The sequence below is a fragment of the Ranitomeya imitator genome, chromosome 9 (genome assembly GCF_032444005.1).
Source record: "Ranitomeya imitator isolate aRanImi1 chromosome 9, aRanImi1.pri, whole genome shotgun sequence".
NCBI lineage: Eukaryota > Metazoa > Chordata > Amphibia > Anura > Dendrobatidae > Ranitomeya > Ranitomeya imitator.
This window is the reverse complement of record NC_091290.1, coordinates 5,452,726-5,467,654: the sequence shown is the minus strand read 5'-3', so window position 1 is coordinate 5,467,654 and position 14,929 is coordinate 5,452,726. Positions and strand designations below refer to the sequence as shown.

The 14,929-nt window shown below is 46.0% G+C and overlaps 2 protein-coding genes across 5 annotated transcripts in view; one reads left to right on the top strand and one right to left on the bottom strand.

The window, feature by feature from the left end:
• Nucleotides 1-14,929, top strand: part of DENND2B (DENN domain containing 2B) — a 267,720-nt gene that overhangs the window by 117,701 nt on the left and 135,090 nt on the right. The gene's annotated exons all lie outside the window — the stretch shown is intronic.
• Nucleotides 7,043-11,876, bottom strand: LOC138649497 (dentin sialophosphoprotein-like). Its single transcript, XM_069739971.1, has 5 exons — nt 11,592-11,876; nt 10,880-11,359; nt 10,505-10,761; nt 8,290-10,299; nt 7,043-8,093 (listed from the first exon to the last, which is right to left on the bottom strand). The coding sequence occupies exons 1-5, from the start codon at nt 11,874-11,876 to the stop codon at nt 7,043-7,045; spliced, it is 4,083 nt and encodes a 1,360-aa protein (XP_069596072.1).

The following is a 14,929-nucleotide window of genomic DNA, read 5'->3' as shown; positions in this document are numbered from 1 at the left end:
CTGTCACAGTGTAGAGGGATCATCATTCTCATTTACACATGTATCCAGAAAATCATTGCATAAATAAATTATAGAAATGTATTACATTTTGCAGTGAGAAATAAGTATTTGATCCCTCTGGCAAAACACTTGTTGGCTTGGCAAACCCAGCAGTGAGACGGTTTTTGTAGTTGATGATGAGGTTTGCGCACATGTCAGGAGGAATTTAGCTCCACTCTTCTTTGCAGATCATCTCTAAATAATTAAGATTTTGAGGCTGTCGCTTGGCAACTTGGAGCTTCAAACTCCCTCCATAGGTTTTCTATGGGATTAAGGTCTGGAGACTGGCTAGGCCACTCCATAACCTTAATGTGCTTCTTTTTGAGCCACTCCTTTGTTGCCTTGGCTGTATGTTTTGGGTCATTGTCTTGCTGGAAGACCCAGCCACAACTCATTTTTAATGTCCTGGCGGAGGGAAGGAGGTTGTCCCTTGGGATCTCTCAGTACATGGCTCCATCCATTATCCCATTGATGCGGTGAAATAGTCCTGTGCCCTTAGCAGAGAAACATCCCCAAAACATAATGTTTCCACCTCCATGCTTGACAGTAGGGATGGTGTTCTTTGGGTCATAAGCAGCATTTCTCTTCCTCCAAACACTGTGAGTTGAGTTAATGCCAAAAAACTCAATTTTTGTGTTACCTGACCACAGCACCTTCTCCCAATCGCTCGCAGAATCATCCAGGTGTTCATTGGTAAACTTCAGATGGGCCTGCACATGTGCCTTCTTCAGCAGGGCGACCTTGCGGGCACTGCAGGATTAAAAACCTTTACAGCGTAATGTGTCACCAATGGTTTTCTTGGTGACTGTTGTCCCAGCTGCCTTGAGATCATTAACAAGTTCCCCCCCGTGTAGTTTTAGGCTGATCTCTCACCTTTCTCATGATCATGGATACCCCACGAGGTGAGATTTTGCATGATGCCCCAGATCGATGTCGATTGATAGTCATTTTGTATTTCTTCCATTTTCTTACTATTGCACCAACAATTGTCTCCTTCTCACCCAGCGTCTTACTTATGATTTTGTAGCCCATTCCAGCTTTGTGCGGGTCTAGGATCTTGTCCCTGACATCCTTACAAAGCTCTTTGGTCTTGCCCATGTTGTAGAGGTTAGAGTCTGACTGATTAATTAAGTCTGTGGACAAGAGTCTTTTATAAAGGTGACTATGTAAGACAGCTGCCTATAATACAGGTAACGAGTTGATTAGGAGCCAAAACTGGTCTGTAGGAGCCAGAATTCTTAATGGTTGGTAGGAGATCAAATACTTATTTCTCAATGCAAAATGCAAATAAATTTATATAATTTATACAATGTGATTTTCTGGATTTTATTTTTGATATTCTATCTCTCAATGTTAAAATTAACCGACCATTAAAATTATAGGCTGTTCATGTCTTTGTCAGTGGGCAAACGTACAAAATCACCAGGGGATCAAATAGTTATTTCCTCCACTGTAGTATCACACAGGTGAGGATTAGATACACGGCTCAGCAGACAGTATCACCCATGATGGGATTAGATACACGGCTCAGCAGACAGTATCACCCATGATGGGATTAGATACACGGCTCAGCACACAGTGTCACCCATTATGGGTGGGGTAATGAAGTTTGGCATACACCACATAAATTAAGTAGACACGCAGGAGGTATCACACAAGATGAGAGCCTGATGTAGGACTAGCATTGCCTTGTCTCTGGACAGAAGAGTGTGTGTGTGTGTATGTACAGTACAGACCAAAAGTTTGGACACATCTTCTCATTTAAAGATTTTTCTGTATTTTCATGACTATGAAAATTGTACATTCACACTGAAGGCATCAAAACTATGAATTAACACATGTGGAATTATATACTTAACAAAAAAGTGTGAAACAACTGAAATTATGTCTTGTATTCTAGGTTCTTTACAGTAGCCACCTTTTGCTTTGATGACAGCTTTGCACACTCTTGGCATTCTCTTGATGAGCTTCAAGAGGTATTCACCGGGAATGGTCTTCCAACAATCTTGAAGGAGTTCCCAGAGATGCTTAGCACTTGTTGGCCCTTTTGCCTTCACTCTGCGGTCCAGCTCACCCCAAACCATCTCGGTTGGGTTCAGGTCTGGTGACTGGAGGCCAGGTCATCTGGCATAGCACCCCATCACTCTCCTTCTTGGTCAAATAGCCCTTACACAGCCTGGAGGTGTTTTTGGGGTCATTGTCCTGTTGAAAAATAAATGATGGTCCAACTAAACACAAACCGGATGGAATAGCATGCCGCTGCAAGATGCTGTGGTAGCCATGCTGGTTCAGTATGCCTTCAATTTTGAATAAATCCCCAACAGTGTCACCAGCAAAGCCCCCCCCCCCCCCCCCACACCATCACACCTCCTCCTCCATGCTTCACAGTGGGAACCAGGCATGTAGAGTCCATCCGTTCACCTTTTCTGCGTCGCACAAAGACACGGTGGTTGGAACCAAAGATCTCAAATTTGGACTCATCAGTCCAAAGCACAGATTTCCACTGGTCTATTGTCCATTCCTTGTGTTCTTTAGCCCAAACAAGTCTCTTCTGCTTGTTGCCTGTCCTTAGCAGTGGTTTCCTAGCAGCTATTTTACCATGAAGGCCTGCTGCACAAAGCCTCCTCTTAACAGTTGTTGTAGCGATGTGTCTGCTGCTAGATCTCTGTGTGGCACTGACCTGGTCTCTGATCTGAGCTGCTGTTAACCTGCGATTTCTGAGGCTGGTGACTCGGATAAACTTATCCTCAGAAGCAGAGGTGACTCTTGGTCTTCCTTTCCTGGGGCGGTCCTCATGTGAGCCAGTTTCTTTGTAGTGCTTGATGGTTTTTGCCACTGCACTTGGGGACACTTTCAAAGTTTTCCCAATTTTTCGGACTGACCTTCATTTCTTAAAGTAATGATGGCCACTCGTTTTTCTTTACTTAGCTGCTTTTTTCTTGCCATAATACAAATTCTAACAGTCTATTCAGTAGGACTATCAGCTGTGTATCCACCAGACTTCTGCACAACACAACTGATGGTCCCAACCCCATTTATAAGGCAAGGAATCCCACTGATTAAACCTGACAGGGCACACCTGTGAAGTGAAAACCATTCCTGGTGACTACCTCTGGAAGCTCATCAAGAGTATGCCAAGAGTGTGCAAAGCAGTCATCAAAGCAAAAGGTGGCTACTTTGAAGAACCTAGAATATAAGACACTAGATTGTGGCCCGATTCTAACGCATCGGGTATTCTAGAATATGCATGTCACCGTAGTATATGGACAATGATGATTCCAGAATTCGCGGCAGACTGTGCCCGTCGCTGATTGGTCGAGGCAACCTTTATGACATCATCGTCGCCATGGCAACCATTATGATATCATCGTCATATCCTGTGTGGTACTGTCTGCTGAGCCGTGTATCTAATCCTATCCTGTGTGATACTGTCTGCTGACCCGTGTATCTAATCCTCTCCTGTGTGATACTGTCTGCTGAGCCGTGTATCTAATCCTGTCCTGTGTGATACTGTCTGCTGAGCCGTGTATCTAATCCTATCCTGTGTGATACTGTCTGCTGACCCGTGTATCTACTCCTCCCCTGTGTGATACTGTCTGCTGAGCTGTGTATCTAATCCTCTCCTGTGTGATACTGTCTGCTGACCCGTGTATCTAATCCTATCCTGTGTGATACTGACTGCTGAGCAGTGTATCTAATCCCATCCTGTGTGATACTGTCTGCTGAGCTGTGCATCTAATCCTCTCCTGTGTGATACTGTCTGCTGAGCCGTGTATCTAATCCTATCCTGTGTGGTACTGTCTGCTGAGCCGTGTATCTAATCTTATCCTGTGTGGTACTGTCTGCTGAGCCGTGTATCTAATCCCACCCTGTGTGATACTGTCTGCTGACCCGTGTATCTAATCCTATCCTGTGTGGTACGGTCTGCTGAGCCGTTTATCTAATCCTATCCTGTGTGGTACTGTCTGCTGAGCTGTGTATCTAATCCTATCCTGTGTGATACTGCCTGCTGAGCTGTGTATCTAATCCTATCCTGTGTGGTACTGTCTGCTGAGCCGTGTAACTAATCCTCTCCTGTGTGATACTGACTGCTGAGCCGTGTATCTAATCCTCTCCTGTGTGATACTGTCTGCTGAGCCGTGTATCTAATTCCATCCTGTGTGATACTGTCTGCTGAGCCGTGTAACTAATCCTCTCCTGTGTGATACTGACTGCTGAGCCATGTATCTAATCCTCTCCTGTGTGATACTGTCTGCTGAGCCGTGTATCTAATCCTATCCTGTGTGGTACTGACTGCTGAGCCGTGTATCTAATCCTATCCTGTGTGGTACTTTCTGCTGAGCCGTGTATCTAATCCTATCCTGTGTGATACTGTCTGCTGAGCCGTGTATCTAATCCTCTCCTGTGTGATACTGTCTGCTGAGGCGTGTATCTAATCCTCTCCTGTGTGGTACTGTCTGCTGAGCCGTGTATCTAATCCTATCCTGTGTGATACTGACTGCTGAGCCGTGTATCTAATCCTATCCTGTGTGGTACTGTCTGCTGAGCTGTGTATCTAATCCTATCCTGTGTGATACTGTCTGCTGAGCCGTGTATCTAATCCTCTCCTGTGTGGTACTGTCTGCTGAGCCATGTATCTAATCCTCTCCTGTGTGATACTGACTGCTGAGCTGTGTATCTAATCCTCTCCTGTGTGATACTGACTGCTGAGCCGTGTATCTAATCCTATCCTGTGTGGTACTGTCTGCTGAGCCGTGTATCTAATCCTCTCCTGTGTGATACTGCCTGCTGAGCTGTGTATCTAATCCTATCCTGTGTGATACTGTCTGCTGAGCAGTGTATCTAATCCTCCCCTGTGTGGTACTGTCTGCTGAGCCGTGTATCTAATCCTATCCTGTGTGATACTGCCTGCTGAGCCGTGTATCTAGTCCTATCCTGTGTGGTACTGTCTGCTGAGCTGTGTATCTAATCCTATCCTGTGTGATACTGACTGCTGACCCATGTATCCAATTCCATCCTGTGTGATACTGTCTGCTGAGCCGTGTATCTAATCCTCTCCTGTGTGATACTGACTGCTGAGCCGTGTATCTAGTCCTCTCCTGTGTGATACTGACTGCTGAGCTGTGTATCTAATCCTCTCCTGTGTGATACTGTCTGCTGAGCCGTATATCTAATCCTCTCCTGTGTGATACTGTCTGCTGAGCCGTGTATCTAATCCTCTCCTGTGTGATACTGACTGCTGAGCTGTGTATCTAATCCTCTCCTGTGTGTTACTGTCAGCTGAGCCGTGTATCTAATCCTATCCTGTGTGATACTGACTGCTGAGCTGTGTATCTAATCCTCTCCTGTGTGATATTATGCTGAGCCGTGTATCTAATCCCATCCTGTGTGGTACTGTCTGCTGAGCTGTATATCTAATCCCATCCTGTGCGATACTGTTTGCTGACCCGTGTATCTAGTCCCATCCTGTGTGATACTGACTGCCGAGCCGTGTATCTAATCCTCTGCTGTGTGATATTATGCTGAGCCGTGTATCTAATCCTCTCCTGTGTGGTACTGTCTGCTGAGCTGTGTATCTAATCCTATCCTGTGTGATACTGACTGCTGAGCTGTGTATCTAATCCCATCCTGTGTGATACTGTCTGCTGAGCCGTGTATCTAATCCCATCCTGTGTGGTACACTGTGGTTTCCTAGTATTTCTGTGATTTGCGGCTACATTCCCCACCAAATAGGGACTTCTTGCGATTTCAGGATTTTTTTCCTCTCTGTCACAGATTCCTTTCTGCTCTGATGTCTGAGCTCCAAGAAAACTTTTTATGGTTTATTAAAGTGAATGTGGAGGATCTCTGCGCCTCGGCACGGGGCTAATGCTGGCCCTGACTTCTGGTGTTGGGGCTTATTCGGATGATGCAGTCAGGTTGTGGCAAAGTGCAGAGGTTTATAAAATCGGAACGGAGCCACAGATTTAGTGGAAATGACACACAGCCGCAGATGTGACCAGAACCGGTGGTTGTCAGCAGTAATAGATGAGCTGTAATAGTCCTGTCACTTTCTGATTTACTTTGAGTTTTCTCAGGAACGACCCCTGTATCGTTCTCTACAGCTCTGGCAAAAATTAACAGCAAAATGTTCAGTTTGTCTGATTTTCCTCTCTATAGGTATTTTTTTTTGAGTAAAATGTAAGTTGTTCTTTTATTCTATAAACTTCTGACAACATGTCTCTGAATTTCCAAGCAATAAATTTTGTATTTATTTTCTGAAAATGAGAAATGGTCAAAATAACAAAAAAATGAATTGCTTGCAGACCTCAAATGATGCAAAAAAATCAAGTCCGTAATCATTTAGAAACTACAATACTAATGTTTTTACTCCGGAAGAGTTCAGAAATCAATATTTTTTGGAATAACCATGATTTTTAATCACAGCTTTCATGCGTCTTGGCAGCTTTCCTCCAGTCTCTCACACCGCTCCTGGCGCAAAAATGTAAGCAGTTCTTCTTTGTTTGATGGCTTGTGACTATCCATCTTCCTCTTTATTGCATTCCAGACGTTTTCAATGGGGGTTCAGGTCTGGAGATTGGGCTGCCCATAACAGGGTTTTGATGTGGTGGTCTCTTAATTTTTCCAGAGCTGTATATCGTCTCCGTTATCATCCTCTGAATTGTCTCCAGTATTGTCCCCAGTATCGTCCCCTGTATCTTCCCTGGGATCATCTTCTGGTTCTTTCCCTAGATCGTCTCTGGGATTGTCCCCTGGATTGTCAATGGGATTGTCCCCTATATCGTCCTCAGTATTGTCGCTGGGTTCATCCCTTGGATCGTCCTCAGCATCGTCCCCTGTATCCGTCCTGTATATTTCCCTAGATCGTCCCTGGGATTGTCCCCTGGATCATCCCTTACATTGTCCTCGGTATCGTCCTCCGTATCGTTTTGTGTGTCTTCCTGTGTTGTCTTCTGTATCCTCTGGATCATTCTCAGGATTGTCCTCTGGATTGTCCCTGTGATCATCCTCTATATCGTCCTTGGATCGTCCCTGGGTTGTCCTCTGTATCGTCTCTGGGATGGTCCTTGGGATTGTCCTCTGAATCGTCCCTTGAATTGTCCATGGGATCGTCCTCTGTATCGTCCATGGGATCGTCCTCTGTATCGTCCCTGAGATCGTCCTCTGTATCGTCCCTGGGATCGTCCTCTGTATCGTCCCTGGGATCGTCCTCTGTATCGTCCCTGGGATCGTCCTCTGTATCGTCCCTGGGATCGTCCTCTGTATCGTCCCTGGGATCGTCCTCTGTATCGTCCCTGGGATCGTCCTCTGTATCGTCCCTGGGATCGTCCTCTGTATCGTCCCTGGGATCGTCCTCTGTATAGTCCCTGGGATCGTCCTCTGTATAGTCCCTGGGATCGTCCTCTGTATTGTCCCTAGGATCATCCTCTGTATCGTCCCCTGAATTGTCCATGGGATTTTCCTCTATATCGTCCTTGGGATCGTCCTCTGTATCATCCCCTGAATTGCCCATGGGATTTTCCTCTGTATCATCCTTGGGATCATCCTCTTTACTGTCTTCTGTATCCTCAATATCATCTTTGGGATCGTCCTCTTTACTTTCTTCTGTATCCTCTGTATCGTCCTTGGAATCGTCCTCTTTACTGTCTTCTGTATCCTCTGTATCGTCCTCGGGATCGTCCTCTTTACTGTCTTCTGTATCCTCTGTATTGTCCTCGGGATCGTCCTCTTTACTGTCTTCTGTATCCTCTGTATTGTCCTCGGGATCGTCCTCTTTACTGTCTTCTGTATCCTCTGTATTGTCCTCGGGATCGTCCTCTTTACTGTCTTCTGTATCTTCTGTATTGTCCTTGTGATTGTCCTCTTTACTGTCTTCTGTATCCTCAATATCCTCCTTGGGATCGTCCTCTACACGGTCTTCTGCATCCTCGGTATCGTTCTTGGGATCGTCCTGTTTCTTCTGTATCCTCTGTATTGTCCTTGGGATCGTCCTCTTTACCATCTTCTGTATCCTCGGTATCGTCATTGGGATCGTCCTGTTTCTTCTGTATCCTCTGTATTGTCCTTGGGATCATCCTCTTTACCGTCTTCTGTATCCTCTGTATCGTCCTTTGGATCGTCCTCTTTACTGTCTTCTGTTTCCTCGGTCTCAGCCTTGGGATTGTCCTCTGTCTTCTGTATCCTCTGTATCGTCCTTGGGATCGTCCTCTTTTCTGTCTTCTGTATCGCCCTTGGGATCATCCTCTTTACGGTCTTCTGTATCCTCGGTATCGTCCTTGGGATCGTCCTGTGTCTTCTGTATCCTCTGTATCGCCCTTGGGATCGTCCTCTTTACTGTCTTCTGTGTCCTCTGTTTTGTCCTTGGGATCGTCCTCTTTACTGTCTTCTGTATCCTCTGTATCGCCCTTGGGATCGTCCTCTTTACTGTCTTCTGTATCCTCTGTTTTGTCCTTGGGATCGTACTCTTTACTGTCTTCTGTATCCTCTGTATCGTCCTTGGGATCGTACTCTTTACTGTCTTCTGTATCCTCTGTATCGCCCTTGGGATCGTCCTCTTTACTGTTTTCTGTATCCTCTGTTTTGTCCTTGGGATCGTCCTCTTTACTGTCTTCTGTATCCTCTGTTTTGTCCTTGGGATCGTCCTCTTTACTTTCTTCTGTATCCTCTGTTTTGTCCTTGGGATCGTACTCTTTACTGTCTTCTGTATCATCCTTGGGATCGTCCTCTTTACTGTCTTCTGTATCCTTTGTATCGTCCTTGGGATCGTCCTCTTTACTGTCTTCTGTATCCTCTGTTTTGTCCTTGGGATCGTCCTCTTTTCTGTTTTCTGTATCCTCGGTCTCATCCATGGGATTGTCCTCTGTCTTCTGTATCCTCTGTATTATCTTTGGGATCGTCCTCTTTACTGTCTCCAGTATCCTCAGTATCGTCCCTGGGATCGTCCTCGGGTTTTGTGTATTGTCCTCTTTACTGTCTTCTGTATCCTCTGTATTGTCCTTGGGATCGTCCTCTTTACTGTCTTCTGTATCCTCTGTTTTGTCCTTGGGATCGTACTCTTTACTGTCTTCTGTATCCTCTGTATCGTCCTTGGGATCGTACTCTTTACTGTCTTCTGTATCCTCTGTATCGCCCTTGGGATCGTCCTCTTTACTGTTTTCTGTATCCTCTGTTTTGTCCTTGGGATCGTCCTCTTTACTGTCTTCTGTATCCTCTGTTTTGTCCTTGGGATCGTCCTCTTTACTGTCTTCTGTATCCTCTGTTTTGTCCTTGGGATCGTACTCTTTACTGTCTTCTGTATCATCCTTGGGATCGTCCTCTTTACTGTCTTCTGTATCCTTTGTATCGTCCTTGGGATCGTCCTCTTTACTGTCTTCTGTATCCTCTGTTTTGTCCTTGGGATCGTCCTCTTTACTGTCTTCTGTATCCTCTGTTTTGTCCTTGGGATCGTCCTCTTTTCTGTTTTCTGTATCCTCGGTCTCATCCATGGGATTGTCCTCTGTCTTCTGTATCCTCTGTATTATCTTTGGGATCGTCCTCTTTACTGTCTCCAGTATCCTCAGTACCGTCCCTGGGATCGTCCTCGGGTTTTGTGTATTGTCCTCTTTACTGTCTTCTGTATCCTCTGTATTGTCCTTGGGATCGTCCTCTTTACTGTCTTCTGTATCGTCCTTGGGATCGTCCTCTTTACTGTCTTCTGTATCCTCTGTATCTTCCTTGGGATCGTCCTCTTTACTGTCTTCTGTATCCTCTGTATCGTCCTTGGGATCGTCCTCTTTACTGTCTTCTGTATCCTCTGTTTTGTCCTTGGGATCGTCCTCTTTACTGTCTTCTGTATCTTCGGTCTCATCCTTGGGATTGTCCTCTGTCTTCTGTATCCTCTGTATCATCTTTGGGATCGTCCTCTTTACTGTCTCCTGTATCCTCAGTATCGTCCCTGGGATCATCCTCGGGTTTTGTGTATTGTCCTCTTTACTGTCTTCTGTATCCTCTGTATTGTCCTTGGGATCGTCCTCTTTACTGTCTTCTGTATCCTCTGTATCGTCCTTGGGATCGTTCTCTTTACTGTCTTCTGTATCCTCTGTATCGTCCTTGGGATCGTCCTCTTTACTGTCTTCTGTATCGTCCTTGGGATCGTCCTCTTTACTGTCTTCTGTATCCTCTGTATCTTCCTTGGGATCGTCCTCTTTACTGTCTTCTGTATCCTCTGTATCATCTTTGGGATCGTCCTCTTTACTGTCTCCTGTATCCTCAGTATCGTCCCTGGGATCGTCCTCGGGTTTTGTGCATTGTCCTCTTTACTGTCTTCTGTATCCTCTGTATCGTCCTTGGGATTGTCCTCTTTTCTGTCTTCTGTATCGCCCTTGGGATCGTCCTCTTTACAGTCTTCTGTATCCTTGGGATCGTCCTTGGGATCGTCCTGTGTCTTCTGTATCCTCTGTATTGTCCTTGGGATCGTCCTCTTTACGGTCTTATGAATCTTCGGAATCGTCCTTGGGATCTTCCTGTGTCTTCTGTATCCTCTGTATCATCCTTGGGATCGTCCTCTTTACTGTCTTCTGTATCCTCTGTATCGCCCTTGGGATCGTCCTCTTTACTGTTTTCTGTATCCTCTGTTTTGTCCTTGGGATCGTCCTCTTTACTGTTTTCTGTATCCTCTGTTTTGTCCTTGGGATCGTCCTCTTTACTGTCTTCTATATCCTCAGTATCGTCACTGGGATCGTCCTCGGGTTTTGTGTATTGTCCTCTTTACTGTCTTCTGTATCCTCTGTATCGTCCTTGGGATCGTCCTCTTTACTGTCTTCTGTATCCTCTGTTTTGTCCTTGGGATCGTCCTCTTTACTGTCTTCTGTATCCTCGGTCTCATCCTTGGGATTGTCCTCTTTACTCTCTCCTGTATCCTCAGTATCGTCCCTGGGATCGTCCTCGGGTTTTGTGTATTGTCCTCTTTACTGTCTTCTGTATCCTCTGTTTTGTCCTTGGGATCGTCCTCTTTACTGTCTTCTGTATCGTCCTTGGTATCGTCCTCTTTACTGTCTTCTGTATCCTCTGTATCTTCCTTGGGATCGTCCTCTTTACTGTCTTCTGTATCCTCTATCATCTTTGGGATTGTCCTCTTTACTGTCTCCTGTATCCTCAGTATCGTCCCTGGGATCGTCCTCGGGTTTTGTGCATTGTCCTCTTTACTGTCTTCTGTATCCTCTGTATCGTCCTTGGGATTGTCCTCTTTTCTGTCTTCTGTATCGCCCTTGGGATCGTCCTCTTTACAGTCTTCTGTATCCTTGGTATCGTCCTTGGGATCGTCCTGTGTCTTCTGTATCCTCTGTATTGTCCTTGGGATCGTCCTCTTTACGGTCTTATGAATCCTCGGAATCGTCCTTGGGATCGTCCTGTGTCTTCTGTATCCTCTGTATCATCCTTGGGATCGTCCTCTTTACTGTCTTCTGTATCCTCTGTATCGCCCTTGGGATCGTCCTCTTTACTGTTTTCTGTATCCTCTGTTTTGTCCTTGGGATCGTCCTCTTTACTGTCTTCTATATCCTCAGTATCGTCACTGGGATCGTCCTCGGGTTTTGTGTATTGTCCTCTTTACTGTCTTCTGTATCTTCTGTATTGTCCTCTGTCTTCTGTATCCTCTGTATCATCTTTGGGATCGTCCTCTTTACTGTCTCCTGTATCCTCAGTATCGTCCCTGGGATCGTCCTCGGGTTTTGTGTATTGTCCTCTTTACCGTCTTCTGTATCCTCTGTTTTGTCCTTGGGATCGTCCTCTTTACTGTCTTCTGTATCCTCGGTCTCATCCTTGGGATTGTCCTCTGTCTTCTGTATCCTCTGTATCATCTTTAGGATCGTTCTCTTTACTGTCTCCTGTATCCTCAGTATCGTCCCTGGGATCGTCCTCGGGTTTTGTGTATTGTCCTCTTTACTGTCTTCTGTATCCTCAGTATCGTCCCTGGGATCGTCCTCGGGTTTTGTGTATTGTCCTCTTTACTGTCTTCTGTATCCTCAGTATCGTCCCTGGGATCGTCCTCTGGTTTTGTGTATTGTCCTCTTTACTGTCTTCTGTATCTCCGGTATCGTCCCCTGCATAGTTTCCGGGATCGTTGTTGGTATCGTTAAGACTTCTGCTTGTTGTCACTGATTGAGAAGTCTCTTCCATGCTTTTTAGCTCACACAGGATTGCCTTGGCAGGATACCATTGTAACAAACCCTCTGCTCTGAGAAGGTATCGGGTCAGGAAGGATTTTCCTTTTCTGGATGTAGACAAGAATGTTTCCCATTCGCTGACAGCCATCAGAGATCCTTGTGATACATTTTGCTTTTTCGCTCCTCACTGTGTCATCCCTGCACGTTATCCGCTTGTTTAGTGATCGCCTGCAGCGCTGATCTTATCACTCTCTCTACCTAGGGTCGCTTTCTGCTCCACACATTGGGGGTCGCAGTCTCTGGGAAGGTGCAGTCGTCGCCTTTGATGTCTTTTATGGAGCAGCCTGTTATTTGCAGTGCAGTGGGGCAGCGATGCGTCATCTGATGGCTGTTAATATTTATAGAATCATATGGGAATATAACAATTCTATTTATGGGGCCATAAATGTACTGTCTGAGGGGCCGGTTCCGGGATCCCTTCCCCCACGCGCTTCTTTCTTAATCATCCAAACTTAGAACATGGAAAATGGGGAGAATAAAGCTGTTGAACCGCGGGGAGGTCACGTGACTGCGATCTGGAACGGAGACGCTTGTCTGTAAAACATAAACTATGTTAAATTATATTAACGGCCATATGAATAAATGTATGTGCTGTACTTGTAGCCACCCTGACAACCCTGCTGTACCCCTCCCCCCACCCCGGCCTAGCACTTGGCTGAACCCCACACCCTTGTGTCGGAGCCGGGTCTCTGTGGATTTAGGAAGGTGATTTTTTTTTGTGTAATTCACATTCTGACTTACGGGATCTCGTCTGCAAGAAATCTTCTGATATGTGCCTGGCCGATATGTAAGGACAGCTTTACTCCAGTCACAGCTAGAGCTGCAATCAGCCCATACGCTTGTCTCACTGTCTGTGGGATCTGCAGTGTTGCATAAGAGGAGATGTAGTGTTAAGGAGCTAGATACAGAAAGTAAAGACATCTTCCACTTAAGGATTATGGAGGCCACTGTGCTCTTAGGAACCTTGAGTACTGCAGATATTCTGTTGTACCCTTGGCCAGATCTGAGCCTTGCCACAATTCTGTCTCTGAGCTCCTTGGCCAGTTCCTTTGACCTCATGATTCTCATTTGGTCTGACATGCACTGTGAGCTGTGAGGTCTTATACAGACAGGTGTGCGCCGCTCCAAATCAAGTCCTATCAGTGTAATTACACACCGCTGGCATCCAATGAAGGAGTAGAACTATCTCAAGGAGGATCACAAGGAAATGGGCAGCATGTGACTTACATATGGGTGTCTGAGCAAAGGGTCTGAAGACTTATGATCATGGAATATTTCAGTTTTTCTTTTTTTTAATAAATTTGCAAACGTTTTAATTTATTAAAATAGGCTGTATACAGAGATACTCGATAAGATCCTGTCTGCAGCCACCACTAGAGGTGCCCCTGTATACAGAGAAACATGATAAGATCCTGTCTGCAGTCACCACTAGGGGGAGCGCCCTGTATACAGAGATACATAAGATCCTGTCTGCAGCCACCACTAGGAGGTGCCCCTGTATACAGAGATACATAAGATCCTGTCTGCAGCCACCACTAGGGGGAGCTCCCTGTATACAGAGATACATGATAAGATCCTGTCTGCAGCCACCACTAGGAGGTGCCCCTGTATACAGAGATACATGATAAGATCCTGTCTGCAGCCACCACTAGGGGGAGCTCCCTGTATACAGAGATGCATGATAAGATCCTGTCTGCAGCCACCACTAGGGGGAGCTCCCTGTATACAGAGATACATGATAAGATCCTGTCTGCAGTCACCACTAGGAGGAGCTCCCTGTATACAGAGATACATGATAAGATCCTGTCTGCAGTCACCACTAGGGGGAGCTCCCTGTATACAGAGATACATGATAAGATCCTGTCTGCAGCCACCACTAGGGGGAGCTCCCTGTATAGAGATACATGATAAGATCCTGTCTGCAGCCACCACTAGGGGCAGCTCCCTGTATACAGAGATACATGATAAGATCCTGTCTGCAGTCACCACTAGGAGGTGCCCCTGTATACAGAGATACATGATAAGATCCTGTCTGCAGTCACCACTAGGGGGAGCTCCCTGTATACAGAGATACATGATAAGATCCTGTCTGCAGTCACCACTAGGGGGAGCTCCCTGTGTACAGAGATACATAAGATCCTGTCTGCAGTCACCACTAGGGGGAGCTCCCTGTATATAGAGATACATGATAAGATCCTGTCTGCAGCCACCACTAGGGGGAGCTCCCTCTATACAGAGATACATGATAAGATCCTGTCTGCAGTCACCACTTGGGGGGAGCTCCCTGTATACAGAGATACATAAGATCCTGTCTGCAGCCACCACTAAGGGGAGCTCCCTGTATACAGAGATACATGATAAGATCCTGTCTGCAGCCACCACTAAGGGGAGCTCCCTGTATACAGAGATACATGATAAGATCCTGTCTGCAGTCACCACTAGGGAGAGCTCCCTGTATACAGAGATACATGATAGGATCCTGTCTGCAGCCACCACTAGGGGGAGCTCCCTGTATACATAGATGTATGAGAAGATCCTGTCTGCAGCCACCACTAGGAGGAGCTCCCTGTATACAGAGATACATTATAAGATCCTGTCTGCAGTCACCACTAGGGGGAGCTCCCTGTATACAGAGATACATGATAAGATCCTGTCTGCAGTCACCACTAGGAGGAGCTCCCTGTATA